This window comes from Heterodontus francisci, chromosome 1 (assembly GCF_036365525.1).
Source record: "Heterodontus francisci isolate sHetFra1 chromosome 1, sHetFra1.hap1, whole genome shotgun sequence".
Classification (NCBI taxonomy): domain Eukaryota; kingdom Metazoa; phylum Chordata; class Chondrichthyes; order Heterodontiformes; family Heterodontidae; genus Heterodontus; species Heterodontus francisci.
Genome location: NC_090371.1, coordinates 63,945,654 through 63,972,254, shown reverse-complemented (window position 1 = coordinate 63,972,254; position 26,601 = coordinate 63,945,654). Strand labels below are relative to the sequence as shown.

The window sequence follows — 26,601 nt, the reverse complement described above, 5'->3', positions numbered from 1 at the left end:
GAAAGATGAAATTAAGCTAGAGAGGGTGCAGAAGAGATTCACAAGGATGTTGCCTGGTTTGGAGGGCTTGAGTTATAAAGAGAGATTGGATAGGCTGGGTCTGTTTTCCCTGGAGCGAAGGAGACTGAGAGGGGACATGATAGAGGTATATAAATTATGAGAGGCATAGATCGGGTAGATAGCCAGAATCTGTTTCCGCTGGTAGGGGTGACTAAAACTAGAGGGCATAGATTTACGGTGAGAGGGAGGAGGTTTAAAGGGGATCAAAGGGTAAATTTTTCACACAAAGAATAGTGGGTATCTGGAATGAGCTGCCTGAGGAGGTGGTGGAGGCAGGAACAGTAGCAACATTTAAGAGGCATCTGGACAGGTACTTGAATGAGCAAGGAATAGAGGGATATGGAATTAATGCAGGCAGGTGGGATTAGTATAGATCGGCATTATGGTCGGCATGGACACGGTGTGCCGAAGGGCCTGTTTCTACGCTGTACGACTCTATGACTCTATAAAATTACAATCAGGGAAGTGGTACTGAACAAATTGTTGGAGCTACGAGCTGCCAAGTTCCCGGGTCCTGATGGACTTCATCCTAGGATGTTAAAAGAAGTGGCTAGTGAGATAGTTGATGCGTTAATTTTAATTTTCCAAAATACCCTAGATTCGGGGAAGGTTCCATTCGATTGGAAAATAGCGAATGTAACTCCTTTATTCAAAAAGGGAGGGAGACAGAAAGCAGGAAACTACAGGCCAGTTAGCTTAACATATATCTTTGGGAAATTGTTAGAAGTAGTTATTAAAGATGTTATAGCAGGGCATTTAGAAAAATTCAAGGTAATCAGGCAGAGTCAACATGGTTTTGTGAGAAGAAAATCATGTTTAACCATTTTATTGGAGTTCTTTGAGGGAGTTACAAGTGCTGTGGATTAAGGGGAACCGGTGGATGTATTGTACTTCGATTTCCAGAAGGCATTTGACAAGGTGCCTCATCAAAGGCTATTGTGGAAAATAAAAGCTCATGGTGTAGGGGGTAACATATTGGCATGGATAGAAGATTGGTTTGTGAACGGGAAACAGAGTAGGCATAAATTGGTCATTTTCTGGTTGGCAAGATGTAACGAGTGGTGTGCTATAGGGATCAGTGCTGAGGCCTCTGTTTTTTACAATTTATATAAATGACTTAGATGAAGGGACCGAAGATATGGTTGCTAAATTTGCTGATGACACAAAGATAGGTAGGAAAGTAAGTTATGAAGAGGATATAAGGAGGCTACAAAGGGATATAGATAGGTAAGTGAGTGGGCAAAGACCTGGCAAATGGAGTATTATGTGGGAAAGTATGAAATTGTCCACTTTGGCAGGAAGAATAAAAAAGAAGCATATTATCTAAATGGTGAGAGTTTTCAGAGCTCTGAGATGCAGAGGGATTTGGGTGTCCCAGTGCATGAATCGCAAAAGTTTAGTATGCAGGTACAGCATGTAATTGGGAAAGCTAATCGAATGTTATCGCATATCGCAAAGGGAATTGAATACAAAGGTAATGAGGTTATGCTTCAGCTGTACAGGGCATTGGTGAGACCACATCTGTAGTACTGTGGTCTCCTTATTTAAGGAAGGATGTAAATGCATTGGGGGCAGTACAGAGAAGGTTTACTAGACTAAAACCTGGAATGTGCGGGCTGTCTTATGAAGAAAGGTTAGACAGGATAGGCTGGTATCTGCTGGAATTTAGAAGAGTAAGAGGCCACTTGATTGTAACATATAGGATCCTGAGGGGTCTTGACAGGGTGGATGTGGAAAGGATGTTTCCCCTTGTGGGAGAATCTAGAACTAGGGCTCACTGCTTAAAAATAAGGGGTCGCCCATTTAAGACAGAGATGAGGAGAAAGCTTTTCTCTCGGAGGGTCGTGAGTCTTTGGAATTCTCTTCCTCAAAAGGCGACGGAAGCAGAGTCTTTGAATATTTTAAAGGCATAGGTATATAGATTCTTGATAAGCACTGGGGTGGAAGAATATCGGGAGTAAGTGGAAATGCAGAGTAATCAGTTCAGCCATGAACTTATTGAATGGCGGAGCAGGCTCAAAGGGCCAAGTAGCCTACTCCTGCTCCTAATTCATATGTTCGTATGTTCTTCTTCTTTGACCTCCTTATCTCGAGGGCGGCACAGTGGCGCAGTGGTTAGCACCGCAGCCTCACAGCTCCAGCGACCCGGGTTCAATTCTGGGTACTGCCTGTGTGGAGTTTGCAAGTTCTCCCTGTGTCTGCGTGGGTTTCCTCCGGGTGCTCCGGTTTCCTCCCACATGCCAAGGACTTGCAGGTTGATAGGTAAATTGGCCAATATAAATTGCCCCTAGTATAGGTAGGTGGTAGGGAAATATAGGGGACAGTTGGGGATCTGGTAGGACTATGGAATTAGTGTAGGATTAGTATAAATGGGTGGTTGATGGTCGGCACAGACTCGGTGGGCCGAAGGGCCTGTTTCAGTGCTGTATCTCTAAACTAAACTAAACTAAACAATGGGTAAGCGCCTGGAGGTGGTCAGTGGTGTGTGGAGCAGCGCCTGGAGTGGCCATAAAGGCCAATTCTAGAGTGACAGGCTCTTCCACAGGTGCTGCAGAAAAACTTGATTGTCGGGGCTGCCACACAGTTGGCTCTTCCCTCGCGCCTCTGTGCCCCCTCCTGCCAACCGCCAAGTCTCTTCGACTCGCCACACTTTAGCCCCGCCTTTATGGCTGTCCGCCAGCTCTGGCAAACGCTGGCAACTGACTCCCAACAGTTGTGATCAATGTCACAGGATTTCATGTCGCGTTTGCAGACGTCTTTAAAGCGGAGACATGGACGGCCGATGGGTCTGATACCAGTGGCGAGCTCGCTGTACAATGTGTCTTTGGGGATCCTGCCATCTTCCATGCGGTTCACATGTAGTAAAAAGAAAGGAGGAGGAGGAATAACTGAAATGTGTTCAGGAGAACTTCCTTGACCATTAGGTTCTTGGTCCAACTAAGATCAAGTGCTGGGGAATGAGCTGGGCCAAGTGGACCAAGTGTCTGGGAGAACATTTGGGTAAGAGGGATCATTGTATCATAAGGTTTAGATTAGTAATGGAGAAGAGCAAGAGCAATCAAAAGTAGAACTTGTAAATTGGAAGAGGGCTAACTTCAATGGGATGAGAGGGGCTCTAGTAAGGGTAAAATTGTAATGGAACAATGAGTGATCTTTAAGGAGGAGATGTTTCAGGTACAGGCTTGGTACCTTCCAACAAGAAGGAAAGGCAGGGGAAACAAATCCAGGGCTCCTTCGATGACAAGGGAGATAGAGAATATGATGAAACAAAAAAGAGGGTGCATTTGTGAAGCAAATACCAGGCCAAGCACATAAGTTGACAAGAGAAGCGAAGAGAAAAATAAGACTGGCAAAGAAAGAATATGAGGGGCAGGATTTTCTCTGCGGACTTCTGAACCCTGCCATCAGGCTCAAATGTTGGTCAATAGCCCGTGCTGTGTATGAAAAAGTCACTCATTGTGATTTTCCCCAGAGCAGCCAATTAATGGCCAGAGGGTGAGCTTGCCGTCCAATTAAGGATGGCAGGCAGGTTCTTGAAGCTGAAGGATCAATCAAAGGCCTTCCAACTTGAAAGTAGCAGCAGGCTGTGATGGCAGATAAGTAAGAGAGAGGGTACTTCAAAATGGAGGCGTCCTTTCTCCAACTTTCTTAAATTTAAACAAAAAAGATAGCTCTTGCAGCCAGGCCACCACTTACGGGAACGGGGGTGGCAGTGGGGGGAGGGGGAGGGGGGCGCTGTTGGGAGGGGCCTCTCTACCGGGCGACCTGTGGATGCTGTTGCACTCAGACATGCAGGGAGGGCCTTTAGGCCTGCTGGAGCACTGGCCCTCCAGTCTGCTGCTAGGAGGCCGCCTCCAGGCAGTTAAACTGGACCCTGCCACCTGCGGGAACCTGGAGGTGAACTGACCAACCAGTGGACACAGTCTCAGAATAAGGGACAGGCCATTTAGGACTGAGATGAGGAGGAATTTCTTCGCTCAGAGGATGGTGAATCTTTGGAATTCTCTGTCCCAGAGGGCTGTGAAGGCTCAGTCATTGAGTATGTTCAAGACAGATTGATAAGATTTCTACATATTAAAAACATCAAGGGTTACGGAGATAGTGCAGGAAAATGGTGTGAAGTCGAAAATCAGCCATGATCTCATTGAATGGTGGAGCAAGCTTGAAGGGCTGAATGGCCTACTCCTGCTCCTATTTCTTCTGGTCTTATGGTGTTATTGAAAATCCCTTTAATTGGCCTTAAGAGGCTCTTAACAGGTTGGATCAGCCACCTGCCAGTAGCCCTGCTGCCAGCCCCCACTCCATCCCGCCTCTGCAAAAATGGCCCACGGGTGGGATGGAGCAGGACACCAGCACGCAGGCCAGTGGGACTATTTTTAGCGTCTGCCCACCTCCGATCCTGGCCCTGCCAAGGGCATAAATCAAGCCCGAGAATAGAATAGCAGTTATCATAAAAAGTAACCCAAAAATCTTCTAGTGGCATGTAATTAGTAAGTGGGTAGTAAGAGGCAGGGTGGGGCCTGTTAGGGACAAAAATGGTGATGTATGCTTAGAGGCATGGGACAAGGCTGGAATACTTAACCAGTACTTTGTATAGATGTTTACTGAAATATCGGTAGAAGTGGAGATGGTAGAGGTATTGGATGGAATGAAAATTGATGGGGAGGATGTACTGGAACTCTGGCTATGCTTAAGAGTGGATAAGTCGCCTGGTCAAAATGGCTTGCATCGCAGGTTGCTAAGGGAAGTGGGGTAGAGATCACAGAAGGGCTTGTCATAATCTTCCAATCTTCCCTAGATATGGGGGAAGTGCCAGAGGATTGGGAAATGCCAAATGTGACAGCCTTATTCAAGAAAGGGTGTATGGACATTCCTAGTTACTACAGGCTAATCAGTTTAACATCAGTGGTGGCTAAGGGTTTAGAAACAATAATCAGGAAAAAGTTAGCAGGCACTTGGAGAGGTTCAAGTTAATTAAGGAGAGTCAGCATGGATTTGTAAAGGGCAGATCGTGTTTGACTGATCTGATTGAAATTTTTGATGAAGTAACAGAGAAGGTTGTTGAAGGAAATGTAGTAAATGTTGTCTATATGGATTTTTCAAAAAGTGATTGACAAAGTTCCACATAAAAGGCTGGTTAACAAAATTGAGGCTTATGGAATAGGAGGATCAGTGTTCGCTTGGCTATAAAACTGGCTTAAGGACAGAAAACAGTGGGCTGACATTTTGAGCCCTGCCAAGGTCGGGAACGGAGGTGGAGAGCCCCAAAAATTATAAGGTTGGCTAGTGTGCTGGTTTCCTGACCCCATTCCAGATGTCAACCATTTTGGTCGATGCAGGTTTGGAGCCCAGCAAGGCCTCCTGCAACCACGGGACAGGCAACCAATTAGGCTCGTTAAGAGCCTTGTTAACCAAACATGAAGGAGTCTGAAAGGGATTTTCCAGGCACCAGGAGGCAGTTCAACTGCCAGAATGCAGGCACCCAGCACCAGGCTAGGGTGCTAGCACTCCAGACAGGCCTACAGGCCCTCCCTCCCTGCCTGGGTGGAGGTGCAGCCAAAGGCTGCCTTGTAGAGGGATAACTCTCCCTGCACCAACCACCCCAACAGTGATGGCCTGGCTGCTTTCTGTATTTTTAATTTAATTTTTTTTTTTAGAAAGCTGAGAGGGCTTGAAGCACTCCCTCAGTTACTTACTACTTATTGCAGCCAGGTGCTCCTCTGAAATTGGAGGCCTCTGGTCCTTCAGCTTCATGAGCCTGCCCATCACCCTTAATTGGACAGGGAACTTGTCTTCATGCCTGTTAAGGGGGCACCCCAGTCAAAATTCCAAAGAGTGACTGCTTCCTCCCCGGGGGCATTTTGGAACCTGGAAACAGTCCCGGCTTCGGTTACCCACCCCCAAAGCAAAAATTCAACCCAGTGAGTCATGATAAATGGTTGTTTTCAGACATGAGGAATTAAGAGGGCTAAAAGGGGTCATGAAATATCTTTAGCAAACAGGGTTAAGGAAAATCCCAAAGCCTTTTATTCATATATAAGGAGAAAGAGGGTAACTAGAGAAAGGATTGGCCCACTAAAGGACAAAGGAGGAATGTTATGCTTGGACTCAGAGAATATGGGTGAGATTCTAAACGAGTACTTTGCATCGGTATTCACCGAGGAGAGGGACATGACGGATGTTGAGGTTAGGAACAGATGTTTGATTACTCTAGGTCAAGTCGGCATAAGGAGGGAGGAAGTGTTGGGTATTCTAAAGGGCATTAAGGTGGACAAGTCCCCAGGTCCGGATGGGATCGATCCCAGGTTACTGAGGGAAGCGAGAGAGGAAATAGCTGGGGCCTTAACAGATATCTTTGCAGCATCCTTAAACACGGGTGAGGTCCCGGAGGACTGGAGAATTGCTAATGTTGTCCCCTTGTTTAAGAAGGGTAGCAGGGATAATCCAGGTAATTATAGACCGGTGAGCCTGACGTCAGTGGTAGGGAAGCTGCTGGAGAAGATACTGAGGGATAGGATCTATTCCCATCTGGAAGAAAATGGGCTTATCAGTGATAGGCAACATGGTTTTGTGCAGGGAAGGTCATGTCTTACCAACTTAATAGAATTCTTTGAGGAAGTGACAAAGTTGATTGATGAGGGAAGGGCTGTCGATGTCATATACATGGACTTCAGTAAGGCATTTGATAAGGTTCCCCATGATAGGCTGATGGAGAAAGTGAAGGCGCTTGGGGTCTAAGGTGTACTACCTAGATGGATAAAGAACTGGCTGGGCAACAGGAGACAGAGAGTAGCAGTGGAAGGGAGTTTCTCAAAATGGAGACGTGTGACCAGTGGTGTTCCACAGGGATCCGTGCTGGGACCACTGTTGTTTGTGATATACATAAATGATTTGGAGGAAAGTATAGGTGGACTGATTAGCAAGTTTGCAGACGACACTAAGATTGGTGGAGTAGCAGATAGTGAAGGGGACTGTCAGAGAATACAGCAGAATATAGATAGATTGGAGAGTTGGGCAGAGAAATGGCAGATGGAGTTCAATCAGGGCAAATGCGAGGTGATGCATTTTGGAAGATCCAATTCAAGAGTGAACTATACAGTAAATGGAAAAGTCCTGGGGAAAATTGATGTCCAGAGAGATTTGGGTGTTCAGGTCCACTGTTCCCTGAAGGTGGCAACGCAGGTAAATAGAGTGGTCAAGAAGGCATACAGCATGCTTTCCTTCATCGGACGGGGCATTGAGTACAAGAGTTGGCAGGTCATGTTACAGTTGTATAGGACTTTGGTTCGGCCACATTTGGAATACTGCGTACAGTTCTGGTCGCCACATTATCAAAAGGATGTGGATGCTTTGGAGAGGGTGCAGAGGAGGTTCACCAGGATGTTGCCTGGTATGGAGGGCGCTAGCTATGAAGAGAGGTTGAGTAGATTAGGATTATTTTCATTAGAAAGACGGAGGTTGAGGGGGGACCTGATTGAGGTGTACAAAATCATGAGAGGTATAGACAGGGTGGACAGCAAGAGGCTTTTTCCCAGAGTGGGGGTTTCAATTACTAGAGGACACGAGTTCAAAGTGAAAGGGGAAATGTTTAGGGGGGATATGCGTGGAAAGTTCTTTACGCAGAGGGTGGTGGGCACCTGGAACGCGTTGCCAGCGGAGGTGGTAGACGCGGGCACGATAGAGTCTTTTAAGATGTATCTAGACAGATACATGAATGGGCAGGAAGAAAAGAGATACAGAACCTTAGAAAATAGGCGACATGTTTAGAGAGAGGATCTGGATCGGCGCAGGCTTGGAGGGCCGAAGGGCCTGTTCCTGTGCTGTAATTATCTTTGTTCTTTTGTTCTTTGTTCTATACAGCTGTGTTCCCCAAGAGACAGTGCTAAGACCGCTGCTTTATTTTTTGCAATATATAAATGACATGGATCTTGGAATACAGAGTAAAATTTCAAAATTGACAATGATACCAAACTTGGGAGGTGTGGCAGACAGTGAGGATGATACCAATTGACTGCAACAGGACATAGATAGACTAGCAGAATGGGCAGACAAGTGGCAGATGAAAATTAATAAAGAGAAGTGTGAGGTGATGCATTTTGGCAGAAGGGATAGGGAGAGGTAATATAGACTAAATGGTACTGTTCTAAAGAGCACGCAGGGACAAAAGGGCCTGAGCGTCATGTGCATAGATCTTTGAAGGTTGCAAGACTTAGTGAGAGAGTAGTTAGCAAAGCATGTGGGACCTTGGGCTTCGTAAATGGAAGTATTGAGTACAAAAGCAGTGAAGTTATGCTGAACCTTTATAAAGCTCTGGTTAGGCCATAACCAGAGTTTTGCATCCAGTTCTGGTCACCACACTTTAGGAAAGATGTCAGGGTCCTTGACAGGCTGCAGAGGAGATTTACCAGAATGGTTCCAGGGATGAGGGATTTTAGCTACAAGGTTGAAGGGAGAAGCTGGGTTTGTTCTCCTTGGAGCAAAGGAGGTTGAGGGGAGAACTGATAAAGTTGTACAAGATAGTGACAGGTTTAGATAAGTTGACAAAGAAAAGCTGTTCCCATTATCTAATGGTACAAGGACTAGGGGACACAGGTTTAAGGTTTTGGGCAAGAGATGCAGGGGGAATATGTGGGGGAATGTTTTTACGCAGCGAGTGGTAATGACCTGAAATTCACTGCCTATGAGAGTGGTGGAAGTGGAGGCAATCAATGATTTCAAAAGGAAATTGGATGGGCACTTGAGGGAAATAAACTTGCAGGGCTATGGGTCTCGAGTGGGGGGAATGGGACTGACTGTATTGCTCTACAAAAAAGAATATTATGGCACAAAAGGAGGCCATTCGTCCAATCAAGTCCATGCGAGCTATGGCTCAATAAAAAAGTAGCCTTGTTTACTTCACCCACCTACCAAGAACAAAACAAAAAAAAAACAGGGAGAGAAATTGGTTCGTGTCAGCATATTTCTGGGAGAAAATAAGAGTTTGGGGAATCAATTTCTGGACATAATCTCCTCCAGACATGTACAGCTCTAAGTTGCCCTTCAAGATTTACCTGCAAGCTGGCTCCATATCCTGCGACCGGACTGTTGAGCTGTATCGTGATTGACATAGATGTGGCACAAGGCCTAATTTCCAGCAAGCCTCGGGCCTGTACTTTCAGTTTGTGCTTCATATCGATTTCCAGTGTGAATTAATTTCCAATCCATTGTGTGTTTGAAATACATAAACTAAACTTTAGAATGAAAAAGCATTTATATTATTGACACTAGAGCGTTATTATGGATGACTAACCAAATATTGCCAGTTTATATTTTTCCTCTTATTTGTGGAGCGTATTTATAAAACGCTGATATACAACTTGTAATGCTAGCTTCCAGCTGTATGTTTGCAGAGAGTAAATGTTTGTGCAGCCTGATTGCTACAATACAACAGCAAGACTGACCTGTATTATGAAGGGTTTCACCCAATCCAGAGATGCTGTTGATGTCACACATTGTGAAAAGTTCAGTGGGTCTCTGGTTAAGCGTCCTATTTACTTCCATGCTTCTGCAGATTGATCCAACATGCTAAGTGAACTAAAATGTGTCCATAATTTTCTGAAGAAATGAAGGAACATGAGTCACAAGATAATTAATTAGATGGATTGGAAAGAGTTCCATTAATGTTGTTTTCAGGGACAGGCACCAACATGTTGCACCATGGACATTTGACAAAAGTATTGACTCAGCCCACAGACATGGGGCAATTAATTTGTATATAAGGTGTATAGCCAACCTAATGCCATCAAAACATAGTCGTATTTAAAATGCAATTCTCCCTATTTAGTGAGTACCTGGCATTGTTTTTGCTTGCACAAGTAGTCAATGTCTGCCTGCACACTTGATGTAGCGATGCAGAGAATCCGGATGGATGTTCATCTGTCAGATGTAATCTTGATCTCTTTCTCTCCCCTCTCTCTCTCTCCCTCTTTCTTCCCCCACTCTCTCCCACTCTCCTTTCTTCTCCCCTCCCCTCTCTTCCCCCTCCCCCTCTCTCCCTCTCTACCCTTTCTACCTCCCCCCCGCACGCTGTCTCTCCCTCCCCCCGCACGCTGTCTCTCCCTCCCCCCGCACGCTGTCTCTCCCTCCCGCCGCACGCTGTCTCTCCCTCCCCCCGCACGCTGTCTCTCGCTCCCCCCGCACGCTGTCTCTCCCTCCCCCCGCTCGCTGTCTCTCCCTGCCCCCGCACGCTGTCTCTCCCTGCCCCCGCATGCTGTCTCTCTCTCCCCTGCGCTCTATCTCTCTCTCCCCTGCGCTCTCTCTCTCTGCCCCGCACTCACTCACTCTCTGTGCCCCGCACTCACTCACTCTCTCTGCCCCGCACTCACTCTCTCTCTCTGCCCCGCACTCACTCTCTCTCTCTCTCTCTCTCCCCCGCGCGCTCCCTCTCTCCCCCGCGCGCTCCCTCTCTCCCCCGCGCGCTCCCTCTCTCCCCCGCGCGCTCCCTCTCTCCCCCGCGCGCTCTCTCTCTCCCACGCGCGCTCTCTCTCTCCCACGCGCGCTCTGTCTCTCCCCGCGCACTCTCTCCCCGCGCGCTGTCTCTCTCCCCGCGCGCTCTCTCTCTCCCCGCGCGCTCTCTCTCCCCCGCGCGCTCTCTCTCCCCCGCGCGCTCTCTCTCCCCCGGGCGCTCTCTCTCCCCCGCGCGCTCTCTCTCTCCCCCGTGCGCTCTCTCTCTTCCCCCGTGCGCTCTCTTTCTTCCCCCGCGCGCTCTCTCTCTTCCCCCGCGCGCTCTCTCTCTTCCCCCGCGCGCTCTCTCTCTTCCCCCGCGCGCTCTCTCTCTTCCCCGCGCGCTCTCTCTCTTCCCCCGCGCGCTCTCTCTCTTCCCCCGCGCGCTCTCTCTCTTCCCCCGCGCGCTCTCTCTCTTCCCCCGCGCGCTCTCTCTCTTCCCCCGCGCGCTCTCTCTCTCCCCCCGCGCGCTCTCTCTCTCCCCCCGCGCGCTCTCTCTCTCCCCCCGCGCGCTCTCTCTCTCCCCCCGCGCGCTCTCTCTCTCCCCCGCGCGCTCTCTCTCTCCCCCGCGCGCGCTCTCTCTCCCCCGCGCGCGCTCTCTCTCCCCTGCGCGCTCTCTCTCTCCCCCGCGCGCGCTCTCTCTCCCCCGCGCGCGCTCTCTCCTTCCCACTGCGCGCTCTCTCTCCCCCCCCACGCGCTCTCTTTCCCCCCCCCGCGCGCTCTCCCCCCCCCGCGCTCTCTCTCTCTCCCCCCCGCGCTCTCTCTCTCTCTCCCCCCCGCGCTCTCTCTCTCTCTCCCCCCCCGCGCTCTCTCTCTCTCCCCCCCGCGCTCTCTCTCTCTCTCCCCCCCCGCGCTCTCTCTTTCCCTCCCCCCCGCCTCTCTCTCTCCCCCCCCCCGCGCTCTCTCTCTCTCTCCCCCCCCTGCGCGCTCTCTCTCTCTCTCCCCCCCCGCGCGCTCTCTCTCTCTCTCCCCCCCCGCGCTCTCTCTCTCTCTCTCCCCCCCGCGCTCTCTCTCTCCCCCCCCGCGCTCTCTCTCTCCCCCCCCCCGCGCTCTCTCTCTCTCTCCCCCCCCGCTCTCTCTCTCTCTCCCCCCCCGCGCTCTCTCTCTCTCCCCCCCGCTCTCTCTCTCTCCCCCCCCCGCGCTCTCTCTCTCTCCCCCCCCGCGCTCTCTCTCTCTCCCCCCCCGCGCTCTCTCTCTCTCCCCCCCCGCGCTCTCTCTCTCTCCCCCCCCCCGCGCTCTCTCTCTCTACCCCCCCGCGCTCTCTCTCCCCCCCCCACCACGTGCTCTCTCTCTCTTTCTCTCTCTGTCCCGCCCTGTCTCTCTCTCTCTGCCCCGTGCTCTCGCTCTTTCTCTGCCCAGCGCGTGCTCTCCTCCATCCCTCTATCTCTCTCTTTGATCGTTGCAAAAGAGTGGGAACACTCCCCAGTCCTGCTTTGTGATTGGTCAGTTTAAAAAAAAATTCACAACCATCAATTTCACAGCTGACAGGTGCTCAGAGTGAGAACAGTGGCTTCCGAACTCAGAACAAGTTTGTGTTTTTCCGGCGGATTCCGTCCTGCGATCGGAAGCTGCTGTTCACACTCTGAGCACCTGGCAGCTGTGAATTTTTTTGAAGTTGAACTGGAAGGAAAGAAGTCGTCGATGGGAAATTTCTCATTCCTGAAATTACCAGGCATGGACTTTAAAATTTGTACCACGGACACGTTGCTGATCCCTCGTTGTTTTGGAATATCTTAATAGATTTGCTGCCTTCTGACTCATTTCCAGTGAGTTATAGAGAGATACAGCATTGAAACAGGCCCTACAGCCCACTGAGTCTGTGACAACCAACAACCACCCATTTATACTAATCCTACATTAATCCCATATTCCCTACCACATCCCCACTATTCTCCTACCACATTCCTACAGTAGGGGCAATTTACAATGGCCAATTTACCTATCAACCTGCAAGTCTTTGGCTGTGGGATGAAACCAGAGCACCCAGCAGAAACCCACACAGTCACAGGGAGAACTTGTCAACTCCACACAGGCAGTACCCAGAACCGAACCCGGGTTGCTGGAGCTGTGAGGCTGCGGTGCTAGCCACTGTGCCGTTCTGTGATTTAGTCTATACCTACCCATTTGAAACATTGCATGCTGTTTTCACTTTACAGATTTTTTTTCTGTAAATTTTGTTCACCCTCCAGCCATCCAAGTTCACAGGAGAGGCAAAACAAAAGCAGAGTTTAAAAAAATACTTGGATCGATTTAGGGGAAAAAACTCTAATGAAATTCCTCTCTGACCCCCAAAAGTGATCAAACAAGTTCCCTTTACTTTCTCTGGTTGACCCATTTTCAGTCCACTCCAGAAGCTTGCCCTTCAGTGTCTCCTTGACTTGTAAATTGATTGTTGGCATGGTATCAAAGCCTTGATGAAATCTAAATATATCACAACCGCAGAGGGAAAACAACGTGAACAATAATAGAAGAAATTATGGAGGTAGGAATAAGGAAGTTGGGTGTTGGCGGGGACAACATTCCAGCAATAGTAATGTAGACTTGTGCTCCAGAACTGGCCGCGCCCGCAGCCAAGCTGTTCCAGTACAGCTACAACACTGGCATCTACCTGACAATATAGAAAACTGCCCAGGTATGTCCTATCCACAAAAAGCAGGACAAATCCAACCCAGCCAATAACTGCCCCATCAGTCCACTCTCGATCATCAGCAAAGTGATGGAGGGGTGGTCGACAGTTGTTATCAAGCAGCACTTACTCAGCAATACCTGCTCACTGATGCTCAGTTTGGGTTCTACCAGGGCCACTCAGCTCCTGACCTCATTACAGCCTTGGTCCAAATATGACAAAAGAGCTGAACTCGGAGTGGAAGTGAAAGTGACTACCTTTGACATAAAGGCAGCATTTGACCGAGTATGGCATCAAGGAGCAAATCTGGAGTCAATGGGAATCGGGGAAAAATCTCCATTGGTTGGAATCGTACCTAGCACGAAGGAAGACGGTTGTAGTTGTTGTAGGTCAATCATCTCAGTTCCAGGACATCACTACAGGAGTTCCTCAGGGTAGTGTCCTCGGCCCAACCATCTTCAGCTGCTTCATCAATGACCTTCCCTCCATCATAAGGTCAGAAGTGGTGATGTTCACTGATGATTGCACAATGTTCAGCACCATTCGCGACTCTTCAGATGCTGAAGCAATCTTGTCCATATGCAGCAAATCCTGGACAACATTCAGGCTTGGACTGATAAGGTGCAAGTTACATTTGTGCCGCACAAGTGCCAGGCAATAGCCAATTCCAAGAAGAGAGACTCCAGCCATCTCCCTGTGACATTCAACTGCACTTCTATTGCTGAATCCCCACCATCAACATCCTGGGGGTTGCCATTGACCAGAACTGAACTGCACCAGCCATATAAGTACTGTGGCTGCAAAAGCAGATCAGAGGCTGGGAATTCTGCAGTAAAGAACTGACTCCCTGACTCCCCAAAGCCTGTCCACCATCTACAAGGCACCAGTCAGGAGTATGATGGAATACTGTCCACTTGCCTGGATGAATGCAGCTCCAACAACACTCAAGAAGCTCGACACCATCCAGGACAAAGCAGCCCACTTGATTGGCACCCCATCCACTACCTTCAACATTCACTCCCTCCAACAGCAATGCACAGTGGCAGCAATGTGTCCCATCTACAAGATGCACTGCACCAACTTACCAAGGCTTCTTAGATAGCACCTTCAAAATCTGTGACCACCACCACCTAGAAAGGCAAGGAAGGCTAGATGCATAGCAAGCAGATGCATGGAACACCAGTACTGGCAAGTTCCCCTCCAAGCCACACACCACCCTGACTTTGAACTATATCGCTGTTCCTTCACTGTCATTGGGTCAAACTCCTGGAACTTCCTTCTCGACAGCACTGTGGTATACCTACATCACATGGACTGCAACGGCTCAAGAAGCTCGCTCATCACCACCTTCTCAAGGGCAGTTAGGGATGGTTAATAAATGCTGGCCTGGCCAGCGATGCTCACATCCTGTGAAAGAATAAAAAATCTTGTTGTTCCTAAAGTATAAATCTAAAGATGGTGAATTGAGTAATAATATTTAAAGAATCCTAAGAAATTAGTTCAGAGAACGAAAATAGAAAATTAAATTGGAATAACAGGAAATATTGAAAAGATTAGTACTGATAACCAAAATGGAGTAAGGTTAGCACAGGCAGTGATAAATCGTAAAGGGAGAGAAGCTGAAAAATAAATTAATTGAGAGGTGAAGCTTTAAGCATTCGTCTGCATGTAACATCTGTTGAGAGCTACTGAGGCAAGCCATTATTGAAAGAGATATATGAAGGAAAGAAAAAACAAAAGGAGATCCGTTTAATCAGTGAAACCGAATAGGGGCCACCAGAAATGATAAAACAAAATTAAGGTGAGAAATGGGGGAAACCAGACAGTAAAGGCAATATTTGACATAGGTAAAATTAAGTTGAGAGATATAAAGGGTGGACATTATACCCTTTAAAAATAATGGTGGGCAGGACCATTTCCAGGTCCTGATCCCACCCTTGCTGGCAATGTCCCACCGGTGCAGTTTATGGGAGATGGCCTCCCAGTTGGCCGCTATCATGACTACTGCCCAATCAGAGGGTCTGCAGTCTTGGAATGATGCATGCCTCGCCTGCAGAGGTGGGCGCTGCTGCCGCATGTTGGGGACTGCGAGGGCGCCTCCATCTTGAAGCATTCTCTGAAGAAGTTTGTAATTTTATAAAAGAAACATTGACCACAGCTGTCACCAGCTGATGCCTATGGCTCTGGTGGGTTGTTGGGCGGTGAGGGGGGCAGAACTAAAAGAGGCCTCGCGGGCCACCTCCAGTCATTTGCTGGGACTCAGCCTCAGTGGGGGGCCTGTCTGCTGCCCAGAAGATCCCGGCGATGTCCCCAATCAGCCCACAAGTGGGTAATTAATTATCCAAATTGGCTACCTGCTTCTGGCGGGTGGGTAGCCCTGAAGGGTTTCACCCCACCTCTGGCAAAATCCGCCAGAGATCGGTTCACATCAGCCTGCCGACCTCCTTTCCAACATTCTTTCCAGTCCCGCCTTGGCAGGACCAGGAAGATTCCACCCATAATGTCTTTGTAGTGGAATGCTCACAAATGAGAGGGCCGAATATATTAAGGGTGATGAGATGTGATAACTCTTGATCAGTAAGTTTAAAAAAAGGTTATATCCTCATTCCTGCCATTAGCTATTTTTATTTGGCACAGGTTCTTTGTGCAAGTTTAAAACAAAATGCACACCTTTTTTTTCTTAAATTTTACTTTTTTGCATTTGCCATTTTAGAGTGTTAATTTGCTATGGCTATCTTTTCTCAGAATAACTTGTTCTACTTTTGTCTTGTGGATAAATTGACTCCTACTATTTTGCTGAGAATAAAACATTGAGTAGGGTGACGAGAACTTGGAATTGCTCTTCAATAGATATTGGGATAACTTTAACAAAAAGTGTAAGGGAGAATAAGAAACTACAGTGGAGAGTAAGCTGGCCTGAATGTAATGCCTTTGTTCATGTCTGCTGCATCCTTCAATAGGTGTCCACTTCACTAAAATTGATGAATGACATTTTAACAAATTAAAAGTAGTTATCGCAGTTAATTTAATCGGTATTGTTATTACCACTACCATAAGTATTGTATTTGAGAATCTAATAATCAGTAGTTTGTTATAACTAATCCTGCTGAAGAAAATTTAAGGAATTAAATTAAAATTCTGTTCTTTTTCTAGTCTTAATCTGGCTAAAATTTCAAAGACATCTGTTTTAATTAGGTTTTCTAGGAGGCTCTTCATTATGGAATATGATTTGGGAAGAAATGTTGACCCTTTAACGCCAGATGTAAAACCACTACTTCATCCTATTTAGATGTTCATTTCATCCAAAAATAGTCAATGTTTAATTGGAAAATCATATCACGCTGTGTTGCTTAATGTTGACCAGAGAGACATACTGCAGCATACTGAGTAACCATATTCCACCTTTAAAAGAGTGTGATCGGGAAAGAAGAAAACTAAAGATTTGAAAAGAAACATTTTTCTCAAGTGTAAATCGATGGGTAGATCAGAGGAAAGATATGAATATAAGAATAAAGTTAATAAGTTAAACTGATTTACTAAAAGAGATTTACTTGAATGGTTCCAGGGATGAGGGATTACAGTTACATGAATAGACTGAACAATCTGGGGTTGTTCTCCTTTTGTGCTGTATGATTCTATGATCAAGAATATTAAACTATAAAACTAGATTAAAAATGTGGCGTACATGAAATGCAATGCGAAAGGCTACATGCATAGCAAGCAGATGGTTAAGGAAATGGTGGACCAGTACATGATTCCAAGGCAAGATGTCAAGTGGGCAAGAGATGTTAGTAGCAATGACACAGTCATTTAGGATAGTTGTGGAAGCCTCATGATACCTTCCCAGTAGTAGAAGTGAAATTTTCAGGGAAGGAAATGGAAATATTGAGGATGTTAAAACTTCAAAAGAACTAAAGAAAAATACACAATCCATAGAATGAGGCCATTTGGACCATTGTGCCTGAGCTGGCTCTTTGAAAGAGCTATCCAATTAATCCTTTATCCATAGCACTGCAAATGTTGTCTTTTTAAGTATATAATCCTTTTTCTTTTTGAACGTTACTATTGAAAGTGCATTCATCACCCGCTTAGGCATTGCATTCCAGATCATCATAACTCAATGCAAAAAAATTTTTTTTCTCATCTCCCACCTAGCTTTTGTGTAAATTATCTTAAATCTATGTTCTCTGCTTACTGATCCTCCTTCCAGTGGAAATAATTTCTCCTTATCTCCTCTATCAAAACCCCTCAGAATTTTGAATACCTCTATTAAATCTCTCCTTAACTTTCTGTGCTCCAAGGAGAACAAGTTCAGCTTCTTTAATCTCTCTACATAACTGAATTCCCTCATAAGAACATAAGAACTTAAGAACATAAGAATTAGGAGCAGGAGTAGGAAATTCAGCCCCTCGAGCCTGTTCCGCCATTCAATACGTTCATGCCTGATCTCATCTTGGCCTCAACTCCACTTTCCTGCCCGTTCTCCATAACCCTTCAACCCATTTCTAATTAAAAATCTGTCTATCTCCTCAAATTTACCCAATGTCCCGGCGTTGTCCACACTCCGGGGTAGTGAATTTCACAGATTCACGACCCTTTGAGAGAAATAATTTCTCCTCATCTCTGTTTTAAATCTGCTACCCCTTATCCTAAAACTATTACCCCTCCTTATTGCCCCACAAAGAGGAAACATCCTCGCTATGTCTACTTTGTCAATCCCTGGTACCATTCTGGTAAATCTTCTTGGAAGCATTTAAGTACTCTTGAGGCTAGTGAAATAAACCATATCCTGGTGGACAGTTTTAGGAATTCATTGGAAACAGGAATAGTGATTGCGGAAGGGCAGAGATTATGGCAATTTATTTTTTTAAAAAGGGCACAAATTAACCTTGGGAGCTGCAGGTCAGCAAGTCTGACAATTGTAGTAGATGAAACATTGGAGCACATCTGGGAGGAAACAATGAAGCACCTAGGGAAATATGGATTAATGAAAGGGAGTGAGTGTAGCTCTTTGGGAGACCAGATCATGTATGTCAAAACTATTGAAATTTGGCAAGATAACAGGCCTGTTGAAAAGAAGGAGCTCAGTGAACATTGTGGCCTGCAAATTAGACCCTGTGGTGCCCATTTTTCAGATGCTAAATGGCCTCAAAAGCTTCCAATATGACAGGCAGGAAGCACGCACACTTACAGAATCACAGAATTGTTACAGTGCAGAAGGAGGCCATTCATCCCATCGTGTCCGCACCTGCTCTCTGAAAGAGCAATTCACTCAGTTCCGTTCCACCGCCCTCTCACCCTGCACATTCCTCATTTTTAAAAAGATTGGTGAAGACAAATGTAGGTCCCTTACAGTCAGAAACGGGGGAATTTATTATGGGTATAAAGAAATGGCTGACCAACTAAACGCATACTTTGGTTCTGTCTTCACAAAGGAGGACACAAATATCATACCAGAAATGTTGGGGAACACAGGGCTTAGTGAGAGAGAAGAACTGAAAGAAATCAGTATTAGTAGAGAAATGGTGTTGGGGAAATTGATGGGATTGAAGGCTGATAAATCCCCAGGGCCTGATGGTATGCATCCCAGAGTACTTAAGGAAGTGGCCCTGGAAATAGTGGATGCATTGGTGGTCATCTTCCAAGATTCTATAGACTCTGGAACAGTTCCTACAAATTGGAGGGTAGCTCATGTAACCCCACTATTTAAAAAGGGAGGTAGAGGGAAAGCAGGGAATTATAGACCAGTCAGCCTGACGTCAGTAGTGGGGAAAATTATAGTGTCCATTATCAAAGATTTTATAGCAGAGCATCGTGGTAGAATCGGGCAGAGTCAGCATGGATATACGAAAGGGAAATCATGCTTGACAAATCTACTCGAATTCTTCGAGGATGTAGCTTGTGGAGTTGATGAAGGGGAGCCAGTGGATGTGGTTTATTTGGACTTTCAGAAGGCTTTCGACAAAGTCCCACACAAGAGATTAGCATGTAAAACTAAAGCCCATGGGATTGGGGGTCGTGTATTGCGATGGATAGAAAATTGGTTGGCAGACAGAAAACAAAGAGTAGGGATAAATGGGTCTTTTTCCGAATGGCAGGCAGTGACTAGTGGGGTACCACAGGGATCGGTGCTAGGACGCCAGCTATTCACAATATACATTAATGATTTAGATGAGGGAACTAAATGTAATATCTCCAGATTTGCAGACGATACAAAACTGGGTGGGCGGGTGAGTTGTGAGGAGGATGCAGAGAGGCTTCAGGGTGATTTGGACAAGTTGAGTGAGTGGGCTAATGCATGGCAGATGCAGTATAATGTGGATAAATGTGAGGTTAGCCACTTTGGTAGCAACAACAGGAAGGCAGATTATTATCTGAACGGCTATAAACTGAGAGAGGGGAATTTGCAGCGAGACCTGGGTATTCTCGTACACCAGTCGCTGAAGGTAAGCATGCAGGTGCAACAGGCGGCAAAAAAGGCAAATGGTATGTTGGCCTTCATAGCAAGAGGATTCGAGTACAGGAGCAGGGATGTCTTGCTGCAATTATACAGGGCTTTTGTGAGGCCACACCCAGAATATTGTCTGCAATTTTGGTCTCCTTATCTGAGGAAGGATGCTCTTGCTATAGAGGGAGTGCAGCGAAGGTTTACCAGATTGATTCCTGGGATGGTGGGACTGACTTATAAGGAGAGATTGAGTTGGTTCGGATTATATTCGCTGGAGTTCAGAAGAGTGAGGGGGGATCGCAGAGAAACCTATAAAATTCTAACAGGACTTGACAGGGTAGATGCAGGAAGGATGTTCCCGATGGTGGGGGAGTCCAGAACCAGGGGTCATAGTCTAAAGATACGTGGTAAACCTTTCAGGACTGAGATGAGGAGAAATTTCTTCACCCAGAGAGTGGTGAGCCTGTGGAATTCGCTACCACAGAAAGCAGTTGAGGCCAAAACATTGTATGTTTTCAAGAAGGAATTAGATGTAGCTTTTGGGTCTGAAGCGATCAAAAGGTATGGGACGAAAGCGGGAACAGGCTACTGAGTTGGATGATCAGCCATGATCATAATGAATGGCGGAGCATGCTCGAAGGGCCAAATGGCCTACTCCTGCTCCTATTTTCTATGTTTCTATGTAACAGTCTAATTCCCTTTTGAATGCTTCAATTGAACCTGCCGCCACCACACTCTCAGGGCAGTGCATTCCACTCCTTAACCACTCGCTGCGTGAAAAAGTTTTTCCTCATGTCATTTTTGTTTCTCTTACCAAATACTTTAAATCTGTACCCTCTCGTTCTCAATCCTTTCACGAGTGGGAACAGTTTCTCTCTATTTACTCTGTCCAGACGCCCCATGATTTTGAATATCTCTATCAAATCACCTCTCAGCCTTCTATTCAAAGAAAACAGTCCACACTTCACCAATCTGCCTTCATAACTGAAGTTCCTCATCCCTCAACCATTCTCGTGAATCTTTTCTGCACTCTCTGCAACGACCTCACATCATTCCTGAAGCGCGGCGCCCAGAATTGGACGCAATACTCCAGCTGAGGCCAGACTCGTGTTTTATACAAGTTCAACATAACTTCCTTGCTTTTGTACTCTATGCCCCTATTAATAAAGCCCAGGACACTGTATGCTTCATTAACCGCTCTCTCAACCTGTCCGGCCACCTTCAATGACTTATGCACATATATACCCAGGTCCCTCTGCTACTGCACTCCCTTTATTTTATATTGTCTCTCCATGTTCTTCCTACCAAAATGAATCACTTTACATTTCTCTGCATTAAAGTTTCTCTGCATTACAGTTGGAACTGCACTGCTCGCCATATTTGGAAAATATTGCTGCCTTTCAGCTAGGTATATATTTGTTGTGGATCTACAACTACGAGGAAGTGGTTGCTTTTAAAATGTGGGAAGCCAATTCCAGGGAGAAAGCTTTCAAGAAATGCCTTTGAAGGTGTATCACCTGTGCCAGTAACACCAGTGTGAAGCTCTTTCTGTGCAAGTTATAGCATAAAGTTAACTTGAATCTGGGTATCCAGGCCTGATCTGCTACCAGAATTAAAGTGAATATGGCTCTCTGAAGCAGAGGTTGTCATTTTGCTTTGTTTTGGAGTATCTTTGGGCCTTCATACTCCTAGGTTTAGTGTCTTGCAAAGTAATTTTTGGATTCGCACTAATAACAAACTTGTAGTGTGAATGCACTGTAAATGAGCTCGTATACACTTGATGATGAACTGTAGTTCTGAGCTTTCAGACTTGGGAGCCAAATCTTGCATTTGATTCAAACATTGCTCTGTTGTTCATCATGCTGTTCCAGGTATCATTTACCTACAAGGGATCTTTCATGAGTTTGATAGACCTATAAAGCTCTAAAAGTGAGGCATTACGAAATGCAAACATAATGCTTTTAGAATTTCAGCCTGCAACCTCCACCAGGAATGATTTAGGTAATTTTTTTGTTGTTTCAGGGATCCAAGCAGCAAAGTTTGGAACTGTCCTGTGGACTTGCTTAGCAATATTTGCCAAATAGACAATCCTCAAATTTTTGCGTCCCTGCCATATGTTATAAATATAACTGCAATCAACCCTGTTGGCTACAGGACAACGTTGTTAGAAATAGTGGCACTGGACATTGGTAAGTAATGTTTGTCACCAATCTTATTGTTGCCAGTTTGGTTGAAATGTAATATGATGTCAACATCATACAATAATGGTAAAATGGGAACTTTGTTTGTATTTCCATAGCTTGGTTAAACCAGTAGCAATGATACACAGGTAGAATCATAGAATGGAATTATAGAGTGAATGCAGCACAGACGGAGGCCAATCGGCCCGTCATGTCTACGCTGGCTCTCTGAAGGAGCAATTTACCTCGTGCCACTCCGTGCCTTCTCCCCATAACCCTGCACATTCTTCATTTTCAGATATTCCAATTCCATTTTGAATGCCTCGATTGAACCTGCCTCCATCACTTTCTCAGGTCCTGAATTCTGCATTCCAGATCCTAACCACTCGTTGCATGAAAATGTTTTTCCTCATGTCGCCATTAATTCTTTTGCCAATCCCCTTAAACCTGTGTCCTCTGGTTCTGGATCCTTCCAACAATGGGAACAGTTTCTCCCTATCTACTCTGTCCAGACCCCTCATGATTTTGAATATCTCTATCAAATCTCCTCTCAACCTTCTCCAAGGAAAAGAGTGAACCGTGTCACACTCATGGAAAGTGCAGCGATGGAAATACAAAAATAGAGTTATTAAAAAAAAACAACTTAAACGACTGATGCACTTGCCTTCAACAAGATGGAGGGCAGTGAAATGGCATCTACCTTCTCCTGCACTGAAATACACATTCATGTCTGCTAGAACTAAAACTCATTAACCCTGTCTGCATTGAAATTGTAAACAGCTCATCAAAGAAGGATGTGAGCTATCCACAAAAATGAGCCAAACAAAGGCACTCTCAGACTCCCCATCAGCAACAATCACTACAGTAAAGTGTGAAAAAATCCTCAACTTCTGATTGCAACCATTTTGATAAGATATTGTACAGTCCTTCAGGAACTGAAACCTAAGCCACATGGGCAAAACTTAAAGATTTTATCTTTAAAGACAACCTTTTTTGCTGAACAAAAGAGAACATCAAGACATCAGCCAGAAATCTCCAGCCACAGAGAGAACATCGAAAAGCCATCTTCAATTCAAGCACAAGGCTGAGAGGGGCAGGGGAGTGGGGGTTTGTGGAGAGAGTGAGATCAATACCAACTAAGACAGTTGAACCCTGCTGAGATGAGTTTGCAACAAACTGCAGCAGAGAAATAAGAGTGACTTTTAAACAACTCCTGTGCCTGTGAAAATTGAATTAAGAAATACGAGCACCATCTTCAAATTGAAGAGTTGACTGCCAGAAGAATTTAACATCTTAACAAATGCAAGACAACCAGCAAACAGGCCTGCAACTTTGAAAGCTTACCTACCAAGAGGATCCCACAGGTTTTCCCTGAAAACAGCAGACTTTTACACCTTGAACTCTTAATGCCTCTTTCTCTTTACCTTCTACCTATCTTGTCTTGAGTGTGCATGTGAGAGGGAATGTGTGCATGGGTGGTGGTGTGATCATTTTGGGTGCTTATTGTTCAATAAATATTTAATCTTCTGTTTCAAACCTATAAGAAAACCTGTCATTGTGGCCGGAATTTTACATTGCAGTGGAGGGCCTGCCCACTGGCTGAAAGGTCAGGGGCGAGATTTTCACTGGCTCTCAGGTTGGCAGAAACATTGTGTTGGTGCCCCTGAAAACCGCATGTTAAAAACTTACTGCCTTGTTCCTGCTTCCAGTTTAGCTGAAAGGAGCAAGAATGCCTGACTGTTTCAGGTGGTAGGACCTTTTAATATGTAAATTGGGGTCCTACGACACGCATAGGAGTCATGGGAATCCAATTGCCATTTTGGGAGGCAAGTTGGCAGAGCATGTGTCCTGCATGCTTTGCCTAGTTTTAACTGATTGTACAGCTGAATGGAATCATTTTTATTATTTTTGTGGTGCTGTTTCTTTGGTAGACATGAAACTTGTAAATTAGTAATATGTAACCAGAGTAGCAGCAATTTTCAATTTGCATAAAATGCCAGTGTTTGAGCACACTTTGGTAGCTATTTACTCAGTTTCAATATTGACAGCAAACTGCCACACTAAGGTTTACAAACCAGTTTTAGATCACTTCTGAACTCTCTGGTAATTAGAATAGGTATTCACTATCACAACTTGGCACAAACTGATAACTGACCCAGCTTCCAACATCCAAAATTGATTATCCCATTAATTTGTAACAGGTTCATGCTACAATGAATACTTATTTTGCTGCTATTGATGCTGTGTTTTCCAGATCATGTTTAGAATGCAGTGTAATCTCTCTTCCCTCTCACTCTCACTCCTACCCCAACCCCATCCCTTGCCCCAGTTGTTCAGATAATTTAAGATGATAGGAACATAGGAATAAGAATAGGCCACTTAGCCCCTTGAGCCTGTTTTGCCATTCAATGAGGTCATGGCTGATCCACAACCTAACTCCAAATACCCATCTCCCATATCCCTTTATACCTTTTCTTAACTGAAATCTGTCAATCTCAGACTTAAAATTAGCAGTTGACCTAGTATCAACTGCCATGTGCTGAAGAGTTCCAAACCTGTACTGCTGTTTGCTTGTAAAAATGTTTCCTAACTTCATCTCTGAAAGGCCTGGCTCTAATTTTTAGGCTATGTCACCTAGTTCCAAGTTCCACAATCAGTGGAAATAGTTTCTATCTACCCCAGCAGTTCCTAACATCTTGAACACTTTGTTCAGATCATTCCTCAATCTTCTAAATTCCAAGAAATACAAGCCTATTTTGTGTAATCTCTCCTCGTAATTCAACCCTTGGAGTCCAGGTATCATTCTAGTATATCTACACTGCACTTCCTCCAAAGCCAGTGTATCCTTCCTAACTTGTGGTGCCAGAACTGAACACAGTACTCCATGCGTGGTCCAACCAGGAAACTTTATAGCTGTAGCATGACTTTTAACCCCTTGTATTTTAATTCTTTTTGCCTTTTTGATTAGTTTGTACCTTTCAATTACATTTTAATGATGTATGTGCATGGATCTCCACTGCTTCAAGAAAATACTCTGTTCTATCCTTTTTAGGTCCACAGTGGATGACTTCACACTTGTTTATACTGAAATCCATTTGTACTGCTTTGTCCATTCACTTAACCTATTAATGTTTCTTAGTAATTTTATGCTCCTATCTACATTGTTTACAATGCTGCCAATCTTTATGTCATCTGCAGACTTGAATATGTGGCTCTCTATCCTGTCATTTAAGCCATGAATAAATACAATAAATAGTTGAGGCCCCAACACATCCCTGTGGCACACCACTAGACACATGTTGCCAATCAGAGTTTCCCATTATCCCTACTCTCTGGGCCAAATTTTACCAGCACTTGATGTCATGGATCATGGCGAGGAGGCCCGTAGAATGCTTGCGGGAGCAGCCCGCCATGACCCACAATGCCAAGAAGGCCCCGCCGCATATTACTGGCAGCAGCGAGGCCTCGGAGAGGCACCCCCACCGTAAAGCGACGGGGCTTCATTTCAATATGAAAATTAACTGAATAAATATTGAAATGAACTTACTTGGTCCCGGCGGCCGCTCCATGGAAATTTTACGGCCTCCGGCCGCAATCCATATGGAATTTCGAGGCAAGACACTGGGGGGGAGGACTGCAATAATCAGGGTGGGGGGGAGCGGGGAAAACATTTTTTATTGGCTTTGGGGATGGTGGAAAGGGGTTGAAGGGCAAAAGTGACAAGGTTGGGGGGGAAGTTCATGGTGGGAATAAAATTAATATCTGTCATATTGGCATATAAAACAATCATTGGGGGGTTTGGGAAAGGGCCTCCTACTTTTGATTTTTATTTTTAAAAATTAACAAAGTATTCTATTTAAACATTCAAATTTTTGTTAAGGGCTTGCAGCCCTTTAAAAATGGTGCTGGCGTGGTGGCACCTGACACCATTGCCGGGGATGGAGTGGCCGCCCCCTCTATGTCATTGGGGGTGGCCGCTCCGTCCCCTCCGTTTAAATGAGCCCCCGTGCGAAATATCGCTAATAAAATTCAGCCCTCTGTCTCCTGTTGCTCAGCCAATCTCCTAATCACGTCAATAATTTGCCTTCATTTCCATTAGCTTCAACTTTAGCTAATAGTTTCTTAACAGATATTTAACCAATGCCTTCTGGAAGTCTATATAAATAACATCTATGGACATTCCCCTGTCCACTACTATAGTCACCTCTTCAAAAAAAATTCAATCTGATTTGTCAGGCCAGACCTACCCATTACAAATCCGTGCTGGCTCTCTCTGATCTGCTGAAAATTTTCAAGGGGTTCAGTCACTCTATCCATAATAATAGACATCTAGTAATTTCCCAAAACAGATGTTAGGCTAACTGGTTTACATCTCTCAACTTTCTTAAGTAGTAGAGTGACATGTGTAATTTTCCAATTTAAAGGAATGGTTCCTGAATTGAGAGAACTTTGGAAGATCTTAGGGCATTGCAGTTTCTCACCTACTTCCTTTAAAATCCTGGGATGAAAACCTGGGCTTTTGTCATTTTGGCATTATCAGTTTCTCCACTGCTAACGTTAATTATGTTGAGTCCCTGGGCCAGATTTTCAAAGCGGGTTCGGGACCCTGATGTCAGGATGAATTCCGGTTCCTTACCCTGCACCTCCACTGCATTGCTCACGCGATGCTGTTTTTAAATGCCAGTGCCCTAATTGGGCATGAGGCGGGCTTGGGGCCCAATAGTGGCATTGAGCGCCTCCAGAGGCGGGAGCTGCCTGCCTGGCGCCAGCGACAAAGACAAGCAGCAGCCATGATAGGGGCTCCT

At 45.6% G+C, this 26,601-nt stretch overlaps 1 protein-coding gene across 4 annotated transcripts in view; it reads left to right on the top strand.

Annotated features, from left to right (window-relative positions):
- The window catches only part of il11ra (interleukin 11 receptor subunit alpha), a 180,783-nt gene that overhangs the window by 115,120 nt on the left and 39,062 nt on the right, over positions 1 to 26,601 (top strand). For all 4 annotated transcript variants that reach the window (XM_068031332.1, XM_068031309.1, XM_068031320.1 and 1 more), the window contains one exon: positions 21,639 to 21,805. In XM_068031332.1, the coding sequence (XP_067887433.1) occupies positions 21,639 to 21,805 (167 nt within the window). The remainder of the gene's footprint in view (positions 1 to 21,638; positions 21,806 to 26,601) is intronic.